Source organism: Ictalurus punctatus, chromosome 2 (genome assembly GCF_001660625.3).
Source record: "Ictalurus punctatus breed USDA103 chromosome 2, Coco_2.0, whole genome shotgun sequence".
NCBI classification, from domain to species: Eukaryota; Metazoa; Chordata; class Actinopteri; order Siluriformes; family Ictaluridae; genus Ictalurus; species Ictalurus punctatus.
The window spans coordinates 31,751,486-31,770,335 of NC_030417.2; the positions used below are offsets into that span (position 1 = coordinate 31,751,486).

At 37.2% G+C, this 18,850-nt stretch overlaps 1 protein-coding gene and 1 pseudogene across 1 annotated transcript; one reads left to right on the forward strand and one right to left on the reverse strand.

The window, feature by feature from the left end:
• Window positions 1-749: 749 nt before the first annotated feature.
• mettl2a (methyltransferase 2A, methylcytidine) lies at window positions 750-9,889 on the reverse strand. Its single transcript, XM_017493753.3, has 9 exons — window positions 9,727-9,889; window positions 7,318-7,406; window positions 6,228-6,496; window positions 6,038-6,087; window positions 5,557-5,617; window positions 3,355-3,494; window positions 2,792-2,898; window positions 2,630-2,695; window positions 750-1,200 (listed from the first exon to the last, which is right to left on the reverse strand). The coding sequence occupies exons 1-9, from the start codon at window positions 9,855-9,857 to the stop codon at window positions 1,025-1,027; spliced, it is 1,089 nt and encodes a 362-aa protein (XP_017349242.1). The 5' UTR covers window positions 9,858-9,889; the 3' UTR covers window positions 750-1,024.
• Window positions 9,890-15,927: 6,038 nt separating this feature from the next.
• LOC108279466 (methyl-CpG-binding domain protein 3-like) lies at window positions 15,928-17,243 on the forward strand (annotated as a pseudogene).
• The last annotated feature ends 1,607 nt before the right edge of the window (window positions 17,244-18,850 follow it).

The following is an 18,850-nucleotide window of genomic DNA, read 5'->3' on the forward strand; positions in this document are numbered from 1 at the left end:
TGAGCCTACAGTGGGTGTAGACTCACGAAACATGAAGAGTTGAAGAATGGAACAAGACCTGACAGTGTTTTTCAAATTCAATCATCCAAAAATGTGTCTACATTCCCATATGTGAACAGAAACAGCATATCTGAACTCTTTTTAATATGTTAATAACATATACTGTATGTTTCCTGAAATTGATCTCATGAGAAATCAGTATGTGCTTTAAGAAAAATGCTTTCTGATCTCTGTGTCCTGCACTGGTAAAGACAAGTGACAAATTAAATACAAAACTGATTCCTTACTTATGATGTCAGGGGCATTCTTCTGGCATGGTTTGGGTCCACACTCCCCCACCCAAACATGTCGCAATAAGTGTTACATCAGTGCTGTCACGAATGGCCAATGCCTACATTTTAAACGTGTATGAGAAGATGGAATTATGCAGTGCCAAAATAACAATCTAGAAATCCAAAAGTCACGTAGTCATGCAAATGTGTAGCTAATTTCAAAACAATAGGAGTTAAATTTATGCAGTCTCTGAGCCTCCAGGAGAGTAAATGGAACACTCATGTGGTGGAGAAATGCTCTAGTAGAGTTCAAGAGCGGGAGAAACTTCAGCAGCAGTCCAGGTTCTCACATCAGCAACATTTGTGCTTTTAAACATGAACATGCAAATAGTTTGCCTTATTTAATTTGTATTTTTATCTCCACAGACACTTCACTTTCTCAAATTAGACTAAAATAAAGACAAAAGACAAAACTGGTATTTACCAAAACCATGCCATCTTTATTTATTTATTTATTTTTACAATAGAAATGTTTAAAATCATATCAAACATGTTCATATGGGCTGTAAGGAACGATAGGACTTCAAGTTCACCATTCACTTTCTTCTACTGCTGCTGTTAGTTCCTGATGCCTTCCAACCACAAAAGTTTGCCGTATTCAGTTTTTATGGTTCAGGATTTCCAAATCATCGGAGTTCCGGTTCTCTGCTCAGTGTGTAATCCAATCCTGTGGATTTCCTTGCTTTCCAGTTTCAGTCTTGACAGGTTGTCTCTGCAGGTTGCTGAGGCTTCGTATTTTTGCGGTATTTGCACTGCACCCAGACTCTGTACATGGTCAGCTGTTTCCCTCTGTTCACCTGCAGCCTCCTGTCCACTAAATTCTGCACCTTCTCCAGACCAGCTCCATAGAACAGATCATGTAGCTCTTCTGTAAAAACAGGGGAAGGGAAAAGAGACGGACAAAAGAATAAAAGCGAGTAGGAAGTGTAAATTATTATTATTATTACAGTTCCCATTTACCATGTTTTATGGCTCCCTTGCTTTCTAACATACTCATGTAATACTCAAGTAATGTAGCAGCAATTATTTTGGAAAAAAGGCAGCCACTGACAAAGACATTACTAACAAGATTGCGGATGCTGTAATGGATGTGCCACTTATTAACATAATCAGGATAGCATCATTTTGCATTAGTCTCAGGCCAGCCGAGTCCATATAAAAGAACAGGGTTAAAAATACCTTGTGTATAAGAAAGGTATACCTACTGAGTTCATCCGTCACTGCCAACAACAACAATGTGGTTGCAAATTTTCTATAAGCCATATTCAGAGTTTAGTTAAGGACATAGTAAGGAGTTAATACTGAAATTGCACACATCGTTGTTTAGATTTCAGTAGTAACTATGAACTTAACTGCTACTCGTGCAGTTGTGTGGGAGTTTACCCTAAAACAAAGGTGTGTCTCAGTTGATCTTGGACTTTAGTTTTTTCTTGGGTGAGATCAGCTAGCAAGGAGCACTATTAAGTCCAGTGCCACTGATGTAATCAAAATATTTACACAGACAATTGTGCATGCATAAATATCACTGTATAAGCAAATAATAATGGTTGAGGCCATATTGTTATATTAAACCAATGGGGTCCAAAAGAGCACTAGTGAAAATGCTTCTATTTTGCATTCATTTCTAATTTAACGCAATCATTTTCATTCAAAATCATTCTACTGACAACAACTTGAGTGAAAAGTGGAATCTTTGAAATATTTACGTGAATTTCAGAGTTTTTTTTTTTAGTATTTGGTATGTTCCCTTTTTGCTTTAATGACAGTGTGCACTCAAGTGGACATGAGCTTGAGAAGTTTGTGCAAAACCTTATGACCCATTTTAAATCAAATCCATTAGAGTTTCGGCTGAAAACGGGCTTCGATAGAAGTGATTAGGCGTGAGGAAAATCTGAGCTTTTGTACAAAGCAGTTAACATGGTGAATATCACAAACTTGCTTACATTTAAATAGGATATGTAATCATAGGAATGCACTATTAGAAATAGTGCAGATATTGAACATTTACTTACTTTTTCACTTATTTAATATTTCAAATTTCTCAAACCTTCTGTTTACTTTTTACTTAAGTATAAACATAAAATAATTATAAAAATATTTTCAGTGTGGTCTCAGACTTTTGGACCCCATTGTATAATACTATTATAATAATATAATAGTACTATTTTAGTCCTACACTAATGGAGGTTTTTGAGTCACAACTGTACTGTAACCATGGCTGCAGTGTTATCTGGGCAGCTGGATCATGATATAGCTTAGCTGTGTGTGTGTGTGTGTGTGTGGGGGGGGCTCTTTACCTTGAGTGAAAAAATAGACTCGCGTTCCGTCTCCTCTGACATAGAAATTTTCAGATAAACACCTTCCTAAAATGGGAGAACACACAACTTAAACCTTGAACAAAATTACTACAAAACATGAGCAGCATGACACACGCACTAGAAACATTTTAAAGTTCTGACCCTTTTTAAAGCGAAGTTGGGCCATGTCATAGCGTCCATAGTCCCGCAGTAACAGAACTCCTCCTGGTTTGAGCAAACTGGCCAGCTTACGGATAGAGCTTTGCATCCTGACGGGGGGGTGGTGATGAATTAATTAAAAGGTGACGTTAATAATCTTATTTTGTATTATAATTTTTAGATTATTAATAATAATATTGATACTATTAGCATCTTACATGAAATTAAACTTTATGATTAATTGGAAATTTCAATATTTTTTTCTTCATGCTTCATTAAATTAAGCAAATTGATATACAAGTATAATAATGTAAATTTAAATGTATTATATTTTTATGTTAACATACTGTACCATCTTAAACATTGGATCTCAGAACAATTTTTGACAGAGGAAAATAGCTTTTTAAGCTGACTGGGTGAAAAATCTGAATGAACGTGTTTAATGTTGATATTAGACAATCATTTTCAGGAAAGGTGCCAATAATTGTGGAGTCGACTGCATGTACACCTGAGGCTAGGGACAAATGACATGAACTCGAATGAATCTCCCCTTACACGTCACTCACTTTTCAGGGTGGAGAGCGGAGAGGACGAATATGAGAACGATGACATCGAGGCTCTGCTCTGGCATTGGATAAGTAGCTGTGACATCACTCAGGTCATGGACGAAGGCGTGACATCGAGATGGGTTGTACTCCGGATTAGACTGCAAATTAATTAATTGGACTGTCAGTCAAGCGACGTGATTAAAATAGATACGAAGACCACAACCCACCAACTGCAAATAAAAATGACAAGTATCAAAGAGGGACGCTAATATTGACTGGGCATCGTGTTCAGACAAGCCACATGGAAATTAACAGAGTACATGTTATTTTTAGTCTTCTTACAATCCTGACACGCTGCACTAGTGTAGTTCAGCAATAAAAATGGATAAATTTCCCCGTCCATCTACCTCCACTAAACAAATCTTAAATTGTCTACTCATGCATTATTCTGGACCGTTACTGAGTACTAACACTAACCTGTTTACCTATTACAGTTAGTGTTTGAATTTTAAAAACCTCTCACATCGCCTTCAAATCTACCGAATGCTCTGTTTTGTGTGTGTCTTAGATAAGTAAATACGTTTGAATTAAAGGTTCGGGATTTTGATTTAAATTGCAGCTCATGACAACAATCAGGATAACAATGGAAAGTTTTAAGAGAGAGAGTTTGTCAGGGTGTTTAATGCCACTGTGCATAAAATCCCTAAAATTCAGGGATTCAGCTTGGAAACCTGACGGACTGGGATGTTTTGGCTTTGATGTGCTGTCCGGTGGGTGCTGCTTTTAAATCTTCTGGATGTATGTAAGATACGCAGGTGAGTGTGTGAACAGTGTCATTTGCGTTGCTGCTGCTTCTGCACATGCACGCAAAATCATGCATCCTGTCAAGTGTAAACCTGCCTCCCTGGTTCGTGTCGGGTCACATCACAGCACCCCAGTGAGGATCGTTTTCCTATAACATCACCCCATTATTACACCATTATTACACTACCCACTAGACTGGTGCAAAGAACATTCCTTTGCTTTTTAGTCACTTTTATTAAACGTGCATGTTACTAACATGTACATAAAAAAATAAAATCATAATGTCCATTAGTGGTCATTTGCCCAAAAGTTTGGGAACCCATGGGTTAAAGGAACAGTTTGGCTCAAAAAGTAAAACGTGTAAATAACGTTACGTCTGAAGTTTGATTCTTTAGTTTTGCACTGAGGCACCACTTACTGAGGTAAGGTATGCTTATAGCTACCAAGTAACTACTGAATATGTGAATGAAATAATTAAGTATAAAAATCCATGCTGAATACTTCACTCTTCAGGCAGCAGCTATAGAATGGCTGACATGACTCCAAACGTTTTGCCCAGAAAGAAAGCAGTCCAGGCTTCAACATTGCTACTACTGTTTTTAAGTTTTTCAGTGGAATTTTGTGTGCTTTTAAAGATAACATGATGCCGTACTGTATCTGAAACAACAAATCATTTTGTTTATGAAGAAAAGGGAATTACAGTCAAGGCAAGTGCAGTTTGCATGCTAAACTGGATGCTATAAACTTCCCTTATTGTTAGCTACATTAGACGCAAACTACATACAGCAAACACGTCTCGGCTGATGGGTCCATGTACAATGCCTTCATTTGTGTTTTTTATTTCATTTTGAAATAATGAAATAAAAATTTCAAAAACAACAACAACTAAAAAAACCAAAAACCCTTATATAAACTAGATGTTCAAAATATTTTTTTTGCTTTTAAAATAAGAGATCTTACAAAAAAACCCCAATTGTATTTCCACTTTGTTTGTTTATCCACCTGAAAATGAATGTAATGGATTTTAAATCAGTTCCTCCAGGATTTCACTGGTTTTTGTGATTGCAGAAATTAACACAAAATCAAGCAAACATCGCAATATTCGGAGGAACTTGCGATTTTTCTAAATTACCGCAGATTCGTGTTAAGACGTGTCATGTGATGTCATCACTACACGCATTCAGCCAAAAGCCTCTTCGATTCACATGCGCTGAACATGAGTACAGCTAAAAAGGTCTCATTTATCAACAAACATCACTGTGAAAGACCGTGCAAAACAATTTCATGCGATTTTTCCTCTAAAATTGAAACAACAACAAAAAAAAACCTCGCAGCAAAATCAAGCATTTTTAGATGCGATGATCACAAAGAAAAAAAACTTACTTTTGATCACAAATGATCACAAAAAACACTTACCTTGACGAGGTCAATAGCTGTGCTAGAGAAATCACAGCAGTACACAAAAAGGCCTGGATCACTGTAGAAGAAAAAAAAAAAGAGAAGTATGACAATATGTTCAAACATATTTGTGAATATAATTACTATGGAATAAAACAATCTATTAAAGGAATACTCTAGCATTTTTTAACCTAATCTTTATCCATAGCATCTGCAGGGTACGAGTGGTTACTACAGACAAGAATTTTGACTCGTTTCCCTGTACTGAGCAGATAAGACAAAATTATTGGGGGCAGTTGTTTGCCACCTCAACAACTGCCCTTAGACTTGCATTTAAAGTGATTTTCCGATAAACAGTTTTTGTTTTTTTTCAGTTTATAGAAAATATAGTTGAAATTGTGGTAAATCACACGTACACTACAGACATGGTGGCTAGAGAATAGATTACAAGCACCAGAATGTTCCTTTAATGCTGTGTTTTATTATCCTAATGTCTTACTTGTTTGTCTTGAGAATCGGGAAGACTGTATTGCCAACTCCACAGCCTACCTAAGGCAAAACACACACGCTTATTTACAGAAAGACTAATAGATCATCACACCCCCCCAAGATATGCATATGTGCCTGCACACATTTATCAACTGTATGCACACATGCATATCACACATACTGTATATCAGCTGACTGACCTCCAGAATGCGGTAAGAGGCTGAGGCTCCAGGAAACACTGCTGTTTCTTCTGCGGCAGGCGCATGCGTCTCTTCACCATTCAGTTCCAGCTTTGCTGTAATCTGCACGAGCTCCTGGTCTGATGTTGTTCCTTCTCCGGAACTCTGCGAATGCCGAGGGCCGAGCTCAGGGAACTCGGTGAAAAGCCAGTGGCGGTCCTTAAAGAAGCGGTTCTCGTGGATGCCATAGAAGTCGTTCCAGTACTCATTTGCTCTATTCTCAAAATCATCTGTTTAAAAAACAAAAAAAAGAAAATAGGAATAACACCTTGAAAAGGTGTACAAACCAACAAGCACACACAACTCCTGGTAGAAAATTTATATTAAAAAAAAACCAATAAACCTGGTCCTACATTATTATGGAATTATTTCACTGTCAAGAGTGATTTTATGTAAATGACACAATGGTAGGCTTTTTTAAAAACCACAAATCCATATGATCTTTTATTTATAGTTACATTAAATGTCATGCAACAAGTTAGTTTCTACTATCACTTACGTTATAACAGTTCTAAACAGTCGCCCCCTTGTCTGCCTCTCTTTTTTCTTTCTTTTGATGTTTTATCATCGTGTTGCAGAGAAACCACAAAGCCATCCTTCCTGAAAACTTTCCCTGTGTCTGAAATCAGCTTTAAAGGAACAGCTTTACCTCTGATTGTTACAAAGAACTGACACTGGGGACTCCTTCCAATAAATAAATAAATAAATAAATACCTGGCCATGTTTTTTTAATTTTTATTTATTGTGTACTTGGTTAGAGTGTTGATTTATATCATGATAGCATTATTGCAAACATCAATATCTCACTAAATATCACAAAAAAAAAGTTCTGAATATAAAAACTTTTTCTATATTAAATACAAAGACATAGCAGTGCCTGTACTTTTACTATTATTTTTAAGTTAACTTTAACACCCAACATATTGTTCACAACAAGATAATTTAATGTGTGTTACTGTGATTAGTGATTAATAGTGAGATGCACACACACACACGCACACACACACACACACACACACACACACACACACACACACACACACGCACGCACCTTGTTTCTCTGCTGGAAGAGGCTCACTGTTCTCCTGCACTTTTCTCCGGGCTGCATCTTCCTGCTCTTCAGACCACTGCACATTATCCCTACACAGAAACAGAAAACACACAGCCCTTATTAACCAGCTCTGTTACACCCCAGTCCACTGTTCTAATGTGAGATTCTGAAACATAAATTCATATCAAATGACTACCTGAGCTAAATGACTATAAAAACAGATCAAGTTGCCAGATTATTAGGTCCAAATACCATATAGGCCACAGTGAAATGCTGGTACAAGTGATCACTCTTAGGATTGTAAAATCACGGAGTACATTCACAGCACGTTATGGGACAAACCTCATTTGTTGGTCGAACTCAAGGTGTACAGTCCTCTTTTTAATGCAGCATTATAGGAAAAATAATCAATAACGGGGTGGTGCGTTACCACACCAAAGATTATTTTCCAATAACAGCATGTCCCAAAGTGTTTTGTTCCTCTTATAGGTCTCTTATAGCATAGGCAGTTTGCCTGTGTTAATTTACACATACGGCATAGCTTTTAACTTTTTGTAGTTAGGTTGAATGTTGTAGGATGTCTTGAAAGTTTCTGTCATATCTTTTCACTTATAACAGCTAAAAACAGTCAAGGTGCATGTACAGCGACTCGCAGCGAAAGGGTGACCGGAGAGCATTCGTTTTCAATGAGGGCTGGTGATTTCCGGCGACATGAGTGATCACTGGCGACTGGATGTAGATGTGTCCAGTGACGTGACAAAGTTGAGAAAAGTTTTGTTTTGGAGTGAGTTGGTGCAGCGACTACCAACGGGAGCGAAGACAGTAGCGCCCACGTGATCCGCCATGCTGCCTGTGAGTCTGAACTGTTTCGTGGACCCAGAAAGTCCGGCAATTGTGCTTTCACCGCAGAATGATAGCCGAAGTGACAAATTCTCACTGGAGAATATGATTTGCATATATATATATATATATATATATATATATATATATATATATATATATATATATATATATATATATATGTGTGTGTGTTTGAAAATTTTATACACAAACGCACTCCATCTAGAATGTTTCATTTTAGTGCCAAGAAAATTGGTTTGTTGTCAAAAATAAAATGCTAGTCGTGCCACCCATTGATAAAAGTTACTATGGAAACCAGTAGTAGACGCCTATGGCATCATCATAGCACAGAAACTGCGATTTGCAGCTATAAAATCACTGTATGTATGAACATACCTTCATCCCTTTACTTCTTTCTGGTTAATAATAAGAAATAAAAAATTGATGGTCATGTTACTGAAAAAGAAAGAAAAAACAAACAAAAATACAAAGCAAAGCCATCCGTTCGATGACTGGAAACTTTTTCCCCAGCTTTACGTCTTGCTGTTATAAAATGCTGACACTGGAGACTCCTTCCAAAAACACTCAAAAAAGGTCTTGATCACGGAAAACCTCACCACATCCACACCACATTTGTCTCCAACTTACAAAACAGTAACTACTATAGGATGAGCACTTTAATATAAACTTGTGATTTGAATTACAGATGGAAGCACTGTCAGGGCTGCTGTTATAGGAAATTAATCAACCTTTTTGACCAATCAGAAAATAAATAAATAAATAAATAAGCAGCTATGGAGCAGCATAGAAGCACATGTCTACATGTGTAGCAGGACAACTCAATGTATTTCAGATAGAATGAGTAAGCGATGACGTAGCAATCACGTGTTCCAGACACTGCGTCCTAAAAAGTGTACTACACAGAGGTTCCCAAACTTTTCCAGGGCAAGGCCTCCCAAATGGCATTAACATTTGACCAAGGCCCCCCTTTTGCAAGATGTCTTTAAAACACATTAAAATACAGATTTCTGAATAGACCCCCCCCCTTTTTTATTAATAACTACATCTTATATCTTTACATTACCTTACATTAGGAATTGATTGTGTGTGTGTGGTTGTCTGAGAGTGAGAAAGAAAAAATCATCATGTATTTATTTATTTTTCACACCAAATTGTTGAGGCCCCCCTGGCGCCCCCTGGCGGCCCCCACTTTGAAAACCACTGTACTACAGTACTGAGCAGTATGTAAATATAGCACGCTGCTTATAGTAACTATGGGAACTTGTTTACTCTCTAGTGCTGTAGTGTATTGCGCGTTTTTGGATGTAGATGTCCGAACAAGTAAATGATTCATTGAGAGCATTCAGTTGAAACCCAGGATGAAGACTGTAAATGTATAAATGTAATAAATACATATTTAAACCCTCCCCAAAATGTCGGGAATGATTCAGTTTAAAACACACCCATAAACCAGCCATATTTATAAACGTTAATAATATGGAAAGGTGTGGAAAAAGAGAAAAAGCACTGTAAGTGTGTTCAGAACAGCTAGTGATATTCTTCACATACCAGGCGTTGTGCTGGAACACTTCCCGCGGGTCTGTAAGGAAGCGGGTACCGAACTGAGGCCGCTTAAGCCCGTCTGCCGGATCTGGTGTCGGTCCATTCGCAGAGTCTGTCATGTTCTCCTCTGCTAGCATACCGGCAATGTTTCCCCCCACCCGTTATCCGACTAACCCCACCTCCTGCGCTAGGATTGGCTGGGAATTCTAGTGCAGTCACCGAGACTCCGCCCCCTCCCCCGCACACCCAGACACAGAATGTAATAACGCACAGCATATATTAACCTTTTACTTTCTGTAAAAAACATTAACGAACCCACACACACAAACAATAACAGCAACTAAAACCACATTTCCTTATGATCACAGCAGAAATTAATTAATCAAGTTAATTTATTTATCTATTATTAATGTGTGTATTTATTTGTTATGTATTATTATTGTTTATTTGTATGTATTATTTATTAATGTATGTATTTTTTGTTTGTTTGTATATTGTCAGTCATTGTTCCTTGTTATTTATTTATTTATATTAATTATTATTTAATAAGTTTTCTATTCTATTATACTGGCACATATGTACAGTACATGTACAGTTGTATTCGCCCAAGCAATGATGTAAACATTGAATTTTCTCAGCTTTATTAAAATGAGTTAGATTTAGATTGTAAAGTTCATAAGAGTTAGTGGCTATTTAAATTAAATAATAACTACAGCAACGATACGATAGTAGTAGTTGATTTTGATCACCATCATTATATCATAAAATAAAACAGCACCACCAACAACAACAACAACAACAATAATAATAATAATAATAATAATAATAATAATAATAATAATAATAATAATAATGGACAGAGCCCTGAAGTACCCACTTTTCATTTTTCTTTTATTTTCTATTCTTTTATTTCTTGGTACGTGTTAACAAAATATGTTCATACACATTGGTTTTATCTGTTAAGAGTTTTAAAAGCTTTAAAAGTCTAGTAATTTTATTTTTGAAAAAAATTTAAACATTTTAATATAAACATTTACATTATTCATAAAAGATGCAAATGCAGTAACAGCTTGCTGATCCCACAGGGGTCAGTTCTGGGTGCACTGCTCTTTTCTATCTACAATACATCTCTGGGGCAGGTGATTGAGTCTCATGGCTTCTCATACCATTGCTATGCTGATGACACCCAGCTCTATTTGTCCTTCCAGCGTGACGATCCATCTGTCTCTGCACGTATCTCTGCTTGCCTGTCAGATATCTCGGTTTGGATGAGGGAACACCACCTTAAGCTCAACCTGGCAAAATCTGAGCTTCTTGACATTCCAGCCTGTCCCTCAATCAACCACACCTTCACTGTACAGCTCGGCTCAAGCACACTCAAGCCAACCAGGACGGCCAGGAACCTTGGGGTAATTCTCGATGACAGCTTCACCTTTACAGACCACATCTCAACAACTGCACGGTCCTGTAGGTTCATCCTGTACAATATCAAGAAAATCAGACTTTACCTCACCGAACAGGCTACACAGATACTAGTCCAGGCTCTTGTTATCTCAAAAGTGGACTACTGCAACTCACTGCTTTCAGGCCTCCCGGCCAGCTCCATCAAACCCCTTCAAATGATTCAGAGTGCAGCAGCACGCCTCGTCTTCAACCAGCCCAAAAGAACCCATGTCACACCCCTCTTCATCTCCCTCCACTGGCTTCCTGTAACCGCCTGCATCAAATTCAAGGCCTTGATGCTCACCTACAAGACCTTGTCTGGAACAGCACCCTCCTACCTCAACTCTCTCCTGAAGGCTTACGTTCCCTCATGCAATCTGCGATCAATCAATGACCGATGCTTAGTAGTGCCTACTCAGCGTGGCTCAAGGTCCTTTTCAAGAACATTCAAACTAACTGTTCCTCAGTGGTGGAATGAACTTCCAACCTTAATCCGGACCGCAGAATCTCTCACCATCTTCAAAAAACAGCTAAAGACCCACCTCTTCTGTGAACACCTAACCAACCCATAAAAAAAAAAAAAAAAAAAAAAAAATTTACTCTGGCACTTACACCTCTACTCTGCGGACTTTGCTTCTTCTGGAACTCAATTAATAGATCTTGTATAGTAGCACTACTTGTGGTGTTCTCTGTTTGATATATCGCTTTGCTTGTATTTTCTCATTTGTAAGTCGCTTTGGATAAAAGCGTCTGCTAAATGAATAAATGTAAATGTAAATGTAAATATAATCCAGTCTCATCATATTAATCATGTTCTAATCTTATTCTAATATTATAATCGTTTAAAATTCATTTATTATTGTAAGCTGTAAAACCAAGAATCACATTCACAGTTAAAATATGAGAAATATTTTCTCTTTGTATAAATGCAAAAAATAATAAAAAATAATAAATAAAATAAAGTTCACAGAAAGAGCCATCCTTGACTTTAGTAAGAATGTCAGTATATCTGTGAATACATGTACTAGTAGTATGTAACATTTTGCTTTGTTATTTTACTTCTGTGGTAAGGTGGGGGAGAATGTTCTGGAAATAAATGTTTATACATCAAAATAAAACACATAAAGCAGTGTGTTTGGGATCATGGCACCAGTGCTGCAGCAGCTCTGTCACAAATTTATTATTATTATTATTATTATTATTTAAATTGTATCGTTTATGATGAAACTGATCATATTATTTGAGAAATTACTTTGTGACATTAGATTCATTCACAAATAAAGTTTATTAACCACATTCATTTTAAACCCGCGCCATCCAGAATTCAGAGAGGGAATGTGTGTGAACTATGAACCAATCACAACGCGGGAGGCGGGACTATAGGAAAACGGGTAGGAAAAATGAATTCGGCGGCATGCTTATATCACAGAGCGCCGCCATGTTGTTTTACATGAACCGGATATAGTCCGACCCCTTCCCCGCCCCCGTTTCTCAAAATTCATGTGAACAACATCGCCATCTATCGGCTGCTACGAAAATAATAGTAGCTCAACAAACATTTGTATTGTTTCTGGTATGATGAATGAAGTGATAATTATTACAGAACCAAACAGAACATCCGAGAGTGTTTATTTATTTAAAAATGGTTTAAAATAAAAACATTGAAATCACAAAATGAACTGCAAGGAAAATTTATGTGGAAAAAGCTACCTATGTGGATAAATGGTTAAATCGAAGTCACACAGATTGCTAAATATATGTTTAAATTAATGTTAAGTAGTTCTCTGGTTTCATGTCTTTCAAGCAGCACTGAACTTCACATAATTATATTCTGTGCATGACAGTAAAAATGTGAAAATCTCTGAAAAGTGGCAATTTTTCAAACTAGTGGGCACAATAAATACAGATTGAATTTTTTTTTATATTTTATATATATATATATATATATATATATATATATATATATATATATATATATATATATATATATAAATATGAAAACGATTTACCATAGGCACTGAATCATATCATTGAGAGCAGAAAAAAACACAGTGGAAGCATATTTTCTGAGATATTCTGCTTTTTTCCATGGCATGAAAAAATAAGTCAATAAAAAGAACACGAGGAATTGATTGGATTTGGCTCTCTGCCTGACATTTTCACGAATGACTGAATCCGCCAAACTCCAAGCTCCATCAGCATCTGAGCCGCTGCTTCCATGGCAACTAAAGTTCCAAAGTAATGCACTGAAACTCAAGAACACGATGCAGTATCTATGGCAACCAAAGTTCCAGTGGGTGATGTGACAAGTGTACATGAGCGCTGTCCTCTGAGGTTTACACCCCACTCACACAATCCCAACACTAAACTACATTAGATGTTCTAATTGGTTGTTGTGACAACTCATCAACTTTTTCAGCAGTCATTATTTCAAAATCTAAAAGCCAGGCTAATTAATTTTAACATGGCTTTAATGTCATGACAATATAAGGCCTACTGCCTAATGGAGGCTCTAGTGATGTGCTGAAGGGTCATGTGATCTGGAATGTGGCCCTGCCAGGAAGGCAATATGTCCCTAATATACTAATAGACTGTGTAAATGCCAGAGGCATCTACTTCAGTTTCTACTGTGTTCAGTTTCCATAAAATTTACATCTACATTGTATGATTTTCATCAAGGAAACTGACAGCATCCTTTTGTTTATATACCTCAGCATTATCCATCATTATACAATGATTAGTTCCAGTCCACTAATTTGATTTGTCGAGCAGCGTTCCAAGAGTGACTATTATTCCTATAACTGCACTAGGACATTTCACTGTATGTATCACGCCACTCGTCTGCGTTCGCCACATAAAATTCCACTTCCTAGATCGAAACCGTTACTACAGTAGAGTTAGTGACATCATCAGTGGACATGGCAAACAATACATTTCAGAAATATAACTTTTGATTTTGAAAGCTCATCAGATGAAAAGGAAGAAGGGATGAAAATTTTACCAGAAGCACCTTTAATGTGAATGTACAATTAGTCAGCTAGCTGACATGCTATAAAGTGAGCATAACTCCTTTGGAATCTATTTCCACTAGCAGAACAAAAACAAACAGAACATTTGGCCATATTGTGTCCGAAATGTCAATTACTCAATGTTAATTTATTTTTTATACAACTACTGTATAAAAGGAATGTCGCATTCGCAATCATGTGGTGACACTGAATGCGATTTTGCTTATATATAGTTAAGATAGTCAAAGATTATCTTTCAATTCCTAAAGAAAGCATTAAAACTCTTTTCATTTATCACATAATCATGCTGGTATTTTTAACATTCCTTACTTTTTATGAATGGTTTATTAATTTATGCATATTTATTAAAGTCTCTTTGATTTGATTTGATTATATATTGTTCATGGCATTTTTTTTTTTTGTTATTTGTTTTCCTATAACGTGTAGAATTGTGTTGGTGACCCTGAAAATACGCTAATGCAAATAACATTAACTGTTTATCTGCTTAAAAATTTGAAGTCATAAGTAAATGTAGAAACACTAACTCCATCATTAACCCTATTTTTTGTAACTTATCATACAGACTGAGTTTTGAGAGTTGTTATAAATTGCTTTGTAAGAATGTAACCATGTTTTGGTCCATGTTTTGGTATATTATCATATACATTAGCAAAGCCAACTGGGCAAACAGTGGAAGTTCTTCTCCAGTAGATTGTAGATTAAGCTGGCTTCGCTGTAAAAAAGAAAAGTACAAGAAGTCATTCTTGCCCACTGCTATCCGACTCTACAATGAGTCAACAAAGAAGTTGGGGAGCTATGTGGACATTGGAGACGATGGACATGTCCACTGATTTTGCATGCCCAGCTACTACACCGGATATTGCACAACAATTTTTACATAGGGTCACTGCACATCCTTACACATGCATTGCCACTTTACCCATGACTTTACTTATGACCATTTTTATACAAACACTACCACAACTGCTCATCTAACTGCTCTGTTTTAAGCCTGCCAACATAATATATGCCAACATAATATTTCATGCATTTAATCTTTACAGGAATCTTAGTACGTAAATAACTTGGATTTTCAATAACTTGGAAGATGCAAAAGGTTAAACATTAAAGACAATTTTTCACAGGTGTCTCTGCTCATATTTGCCAAGGGTGTCAATATTAGTGGAGGGCACTCTATCTATCTATCTATCTATCTAAAACCCTAGAATGTTATGCAAACATACTACATACTGGTTGAGGATTTGCTCATGAGTACATTCATGATAAGATATTTGGGTTTTGGGTTTGAAATTGGTGGCAAATTTGTATGGATGCATTGTATGCCAGCACAGATACTCTTTAGGCATGAAAGTAGTTAGAATGAGCATGAGAGGCAGTGAGAGGACTAGAGATGTGTTGTTTGTGATCTTGAAGAATGATCAGGCTGCTTTAATCAGGCAGGAAGTAAAAGTTAACCGGCTGATGGCAGCCACTTTAGTTGGGAGGTTTTTCTCTTTCGTCTTGTACTCAGTAACTGTGAGTTACATTCATGTGCACAAATAAGTTCTTATACTGAAAAAATATTGAGCAATAATGAGGTATAAATACGACCCCAATTCCAAAAAAGTTGGGACGCTGTGTAAAATGTAAATAAAAACAGAATTGCAAATCTCATAAACCCATATATTATTCACAATAGACCATAAAAAACCTAAAACAGATCAAATGTTTAAAGTGAGGAAATGTACCAATTTAAGGAAAAAATAAGATAATTTTGAATTTGATGGCCACAAAATGTTGTGTTACTAAAAAGAAGGAGAAGAGCGGCGCGTGATATAAAGAAGGGACAATTCAACCAGCATCACATCCCAAATTTATTTTCGGTCCAGTTCTGGAAGCCCAACTCTGCTGGGAAGCATGGAGAGGAAAAGTCCCACAGGAAAGAAATTTCGGAGTAAGCCCCAACTGGCCCGTTATCTCGGCAACTCCATGGACCTGAGCTCCTTCGACTTCCGTACTGGCAAAATGATCATGAGTAAACTGAACAAGAGCAGACGACGCCTACGCTACGAGCACAGCAGTCAGAACAAGGGTAAGCCTGATTTAAACACCTCTCTACCGGCGCGACAGACCGCGTCCATCTTCAAGCAACCTGTTACGAAAGTCACAAACCATCCAAACAACAAAGTGAAGACAGACCCGCAAAAAGCTGTTGATCAGCCAAGACAGCTCTTCTGGGAGAAGAAGCTAAGTGGACTGAATGTGTATGACATAGCTGAGGAGTTGATGAAGACTATGGGTCTTCCCAAAGGCCTTCAAGGGGTTGGCCCAGGGTACTCAGATAAACGCTGCTGTCTGCCATCGCCAGCGCCTTGCACAACAGCAGCGCCCCATCACAGGCCAGCTCTTTGCTGCTGTGGAGAAAAACCCCGGAGTCTGGCTCAACAGCACGCAGCCCCTCTGCAAGGCTTTTATGGTGACCGATGAGGACATCAGGAAGCAGGAGGACCTGGTGTACAACCCGAGGAAGAGGTTGGAGGACGGTCTCATGGCTGATATGCTGGCTCAAGTAGAAGAGACCAACAGCGACACAAAGTCGGTGAAGGAGGAGACCAACGGCAGTTATGAAATGGAGACACTATAGCCACGATTGCATTAATGTTCTCCTGCGCTGACCTACAGGATATTAACCAGGACATAAAAGCTCATGCTGTCTCTTGATGGAAAAGTAACACTTCCTACTTTTCGCAGTGACCCTCCAATTGAACTGTGAAACTTTCTTTCTCACAGGCAGTTTCTAGGAACTTTTTCACCTTTTGTAATTTTATAAAAAAACATTTTGGTTTGTGTTAAATCTGTCCAAGTTGATGTCTTGCCGTACTCCAACTACATGTTCTCACAAGCACAGAGTATGCGTTAAGTGCTATCTGCAACACTTCACATGACCTCATGATGAGAGCTTTTTGATTAGACTATCCTAGATAGGAAGTTTATGCAACCCTGGGTTCTTGTCAAGTGAATTGTCAACCTTATGATACGATTATACTCATCAAGGGGGTTATAAACTCAATAACGGTTAGGACGAAACGTAAAATATAGGCGTACAGATATAACCACTCCCTGTCAATTAACTCTGAAATAGGTTAACATCCCTGGAACTAATCTTTTCATTATCGGTGCTTTTCTTTTCTGTTCTGCAGGTCATTACTACGTTGTGTGTCATTCTTCTTGTCAGTGAGTTTTAACGGCTTACAGTTATACAATTTATATACAGTAACTACAGTAATATAAGAAATGGTAGCTCTAAATTTTTTTAAACACTTAGTGTTAAACATATTCCCCTTAAAGTGCCAGACAGTGACGTATTAAAACTCTAAAATTATTGATGCGCAAAGGGCTTCAGGTGACTCCAGATCAAGACTGTTAATAAGGAAGTTCTTGTCCACGTCGCACTTATAATAACTACCAGGAAGATATTTCATTTTGAAGATCATTTTTAGTGTACAGTCCTCTCTGCTTTTATGATTATAACCAAAAATGAGCACCGATTAATGAGCACTGAACACCGTTTAAAAGGCATTGCTTACCAACACATGTCATTTCTTCTCAATTATCAGGCTTTGTATTTTGTAAAATTGGGGCTAAATGTCCAACAGGTTGTTGGTGGACATTTTATTATTGCTGTGTAAAGAAAGTGTGTATACTAAAACCAACCTGTTATTTGGTGCTGCTTATTCAATTGGTCATTTGTTTTCCACAAATATAGTGCTTTTCTTTTTGGGAACCGCAAATTAAGTTTGTACAAAAAGCTATGACTAGCATTGCCAAAAGCTCAGGGCAGATGTGGTGAGTCTGTTTAGAATTACGGACGTTTAGTCATCATTAGACAAACAGAAAATGAAATGTTACTATGCTAAATAGATTGCTGCTTAGCCACAAAAGGCAAGAGAGACAAAAGATTTAAAATGGGTACTGCTTCGTTGACCAACTCTGTTATGAAATCCAATTCATGAATGATGATTAATTCCCCTCGTCCATGTCGATGTCACAGTTTTCAGCTGGAAATCTGATTAAGGAAGGACTGTTTTGTTGACTTTTTATCAGTGGCCCATATTCACGTTTTATATGTATACTTTTTTTTTTTTTTGGAATACAATTATTCTACATATAAGCTGTTTGATGCAGTCAAAGCTAAATTAAATTAGATTTAGTATTTTATAAAGCTAGTTATTTTGTCTGATTTGGGTTTCACTTTTAATAAATGAAACTTTATGCAGTCTTGGGTGCTTAAGATGATTTGTTTGAAATGGGCTTAATTTTGTACATTTTGAGTAATAAAATGAATCTTTTGATAAAAAAAAGTGTCTTAGAGTGTCTTAGAGAGGCAGAATCTCTCAGAAGTAAAGATGCGCTGGAAACATATGTTGCCCTAAAACCTGTATATATATATTTCAGCATTGCCTTTCCAGATGTGCAAGTGGCTCATTCTATAGTTACAGTTAGATTTATATTGCACTTTTTTAGACACTCAAAGTGCTTTACATAGTATGTGGGGGAGATCTCCTCAACCACCACTGGTGTGTAGCATGATGGTGTGTACCTGGATGACACGACGACAGCCATAGTGCGCCACAGCGTCCATGGTTTCAAAAAAGAATTTAAAATTTCAATTCGTCTGA

Excerpts from the sequence above, each read along its gene's own strand:
- mettl2a (XM_017493753.3), bottom strand. The coding sequence starts at position 9,857 with ATGCTAGCAGAGGAGAACATGACAGACTCTGCGAATGGACCGACACCA. Across the intron at positions 2,899-3,354 it reads TCCGCTCTCCACCCTGAAAA|GATGCAAAGCTCTATCCGTA; the intron begins GTGAGTGACGTG and ends CCCCCCCGTCAG. Across the intron at positions 1,201-2,629 it reads AGTCTATTTTTTCACTCAAG|AAGAGCTACATGATCTGTTC; the intron begins GTAAAGAGCCCC and ends CTGTTTTTACAG.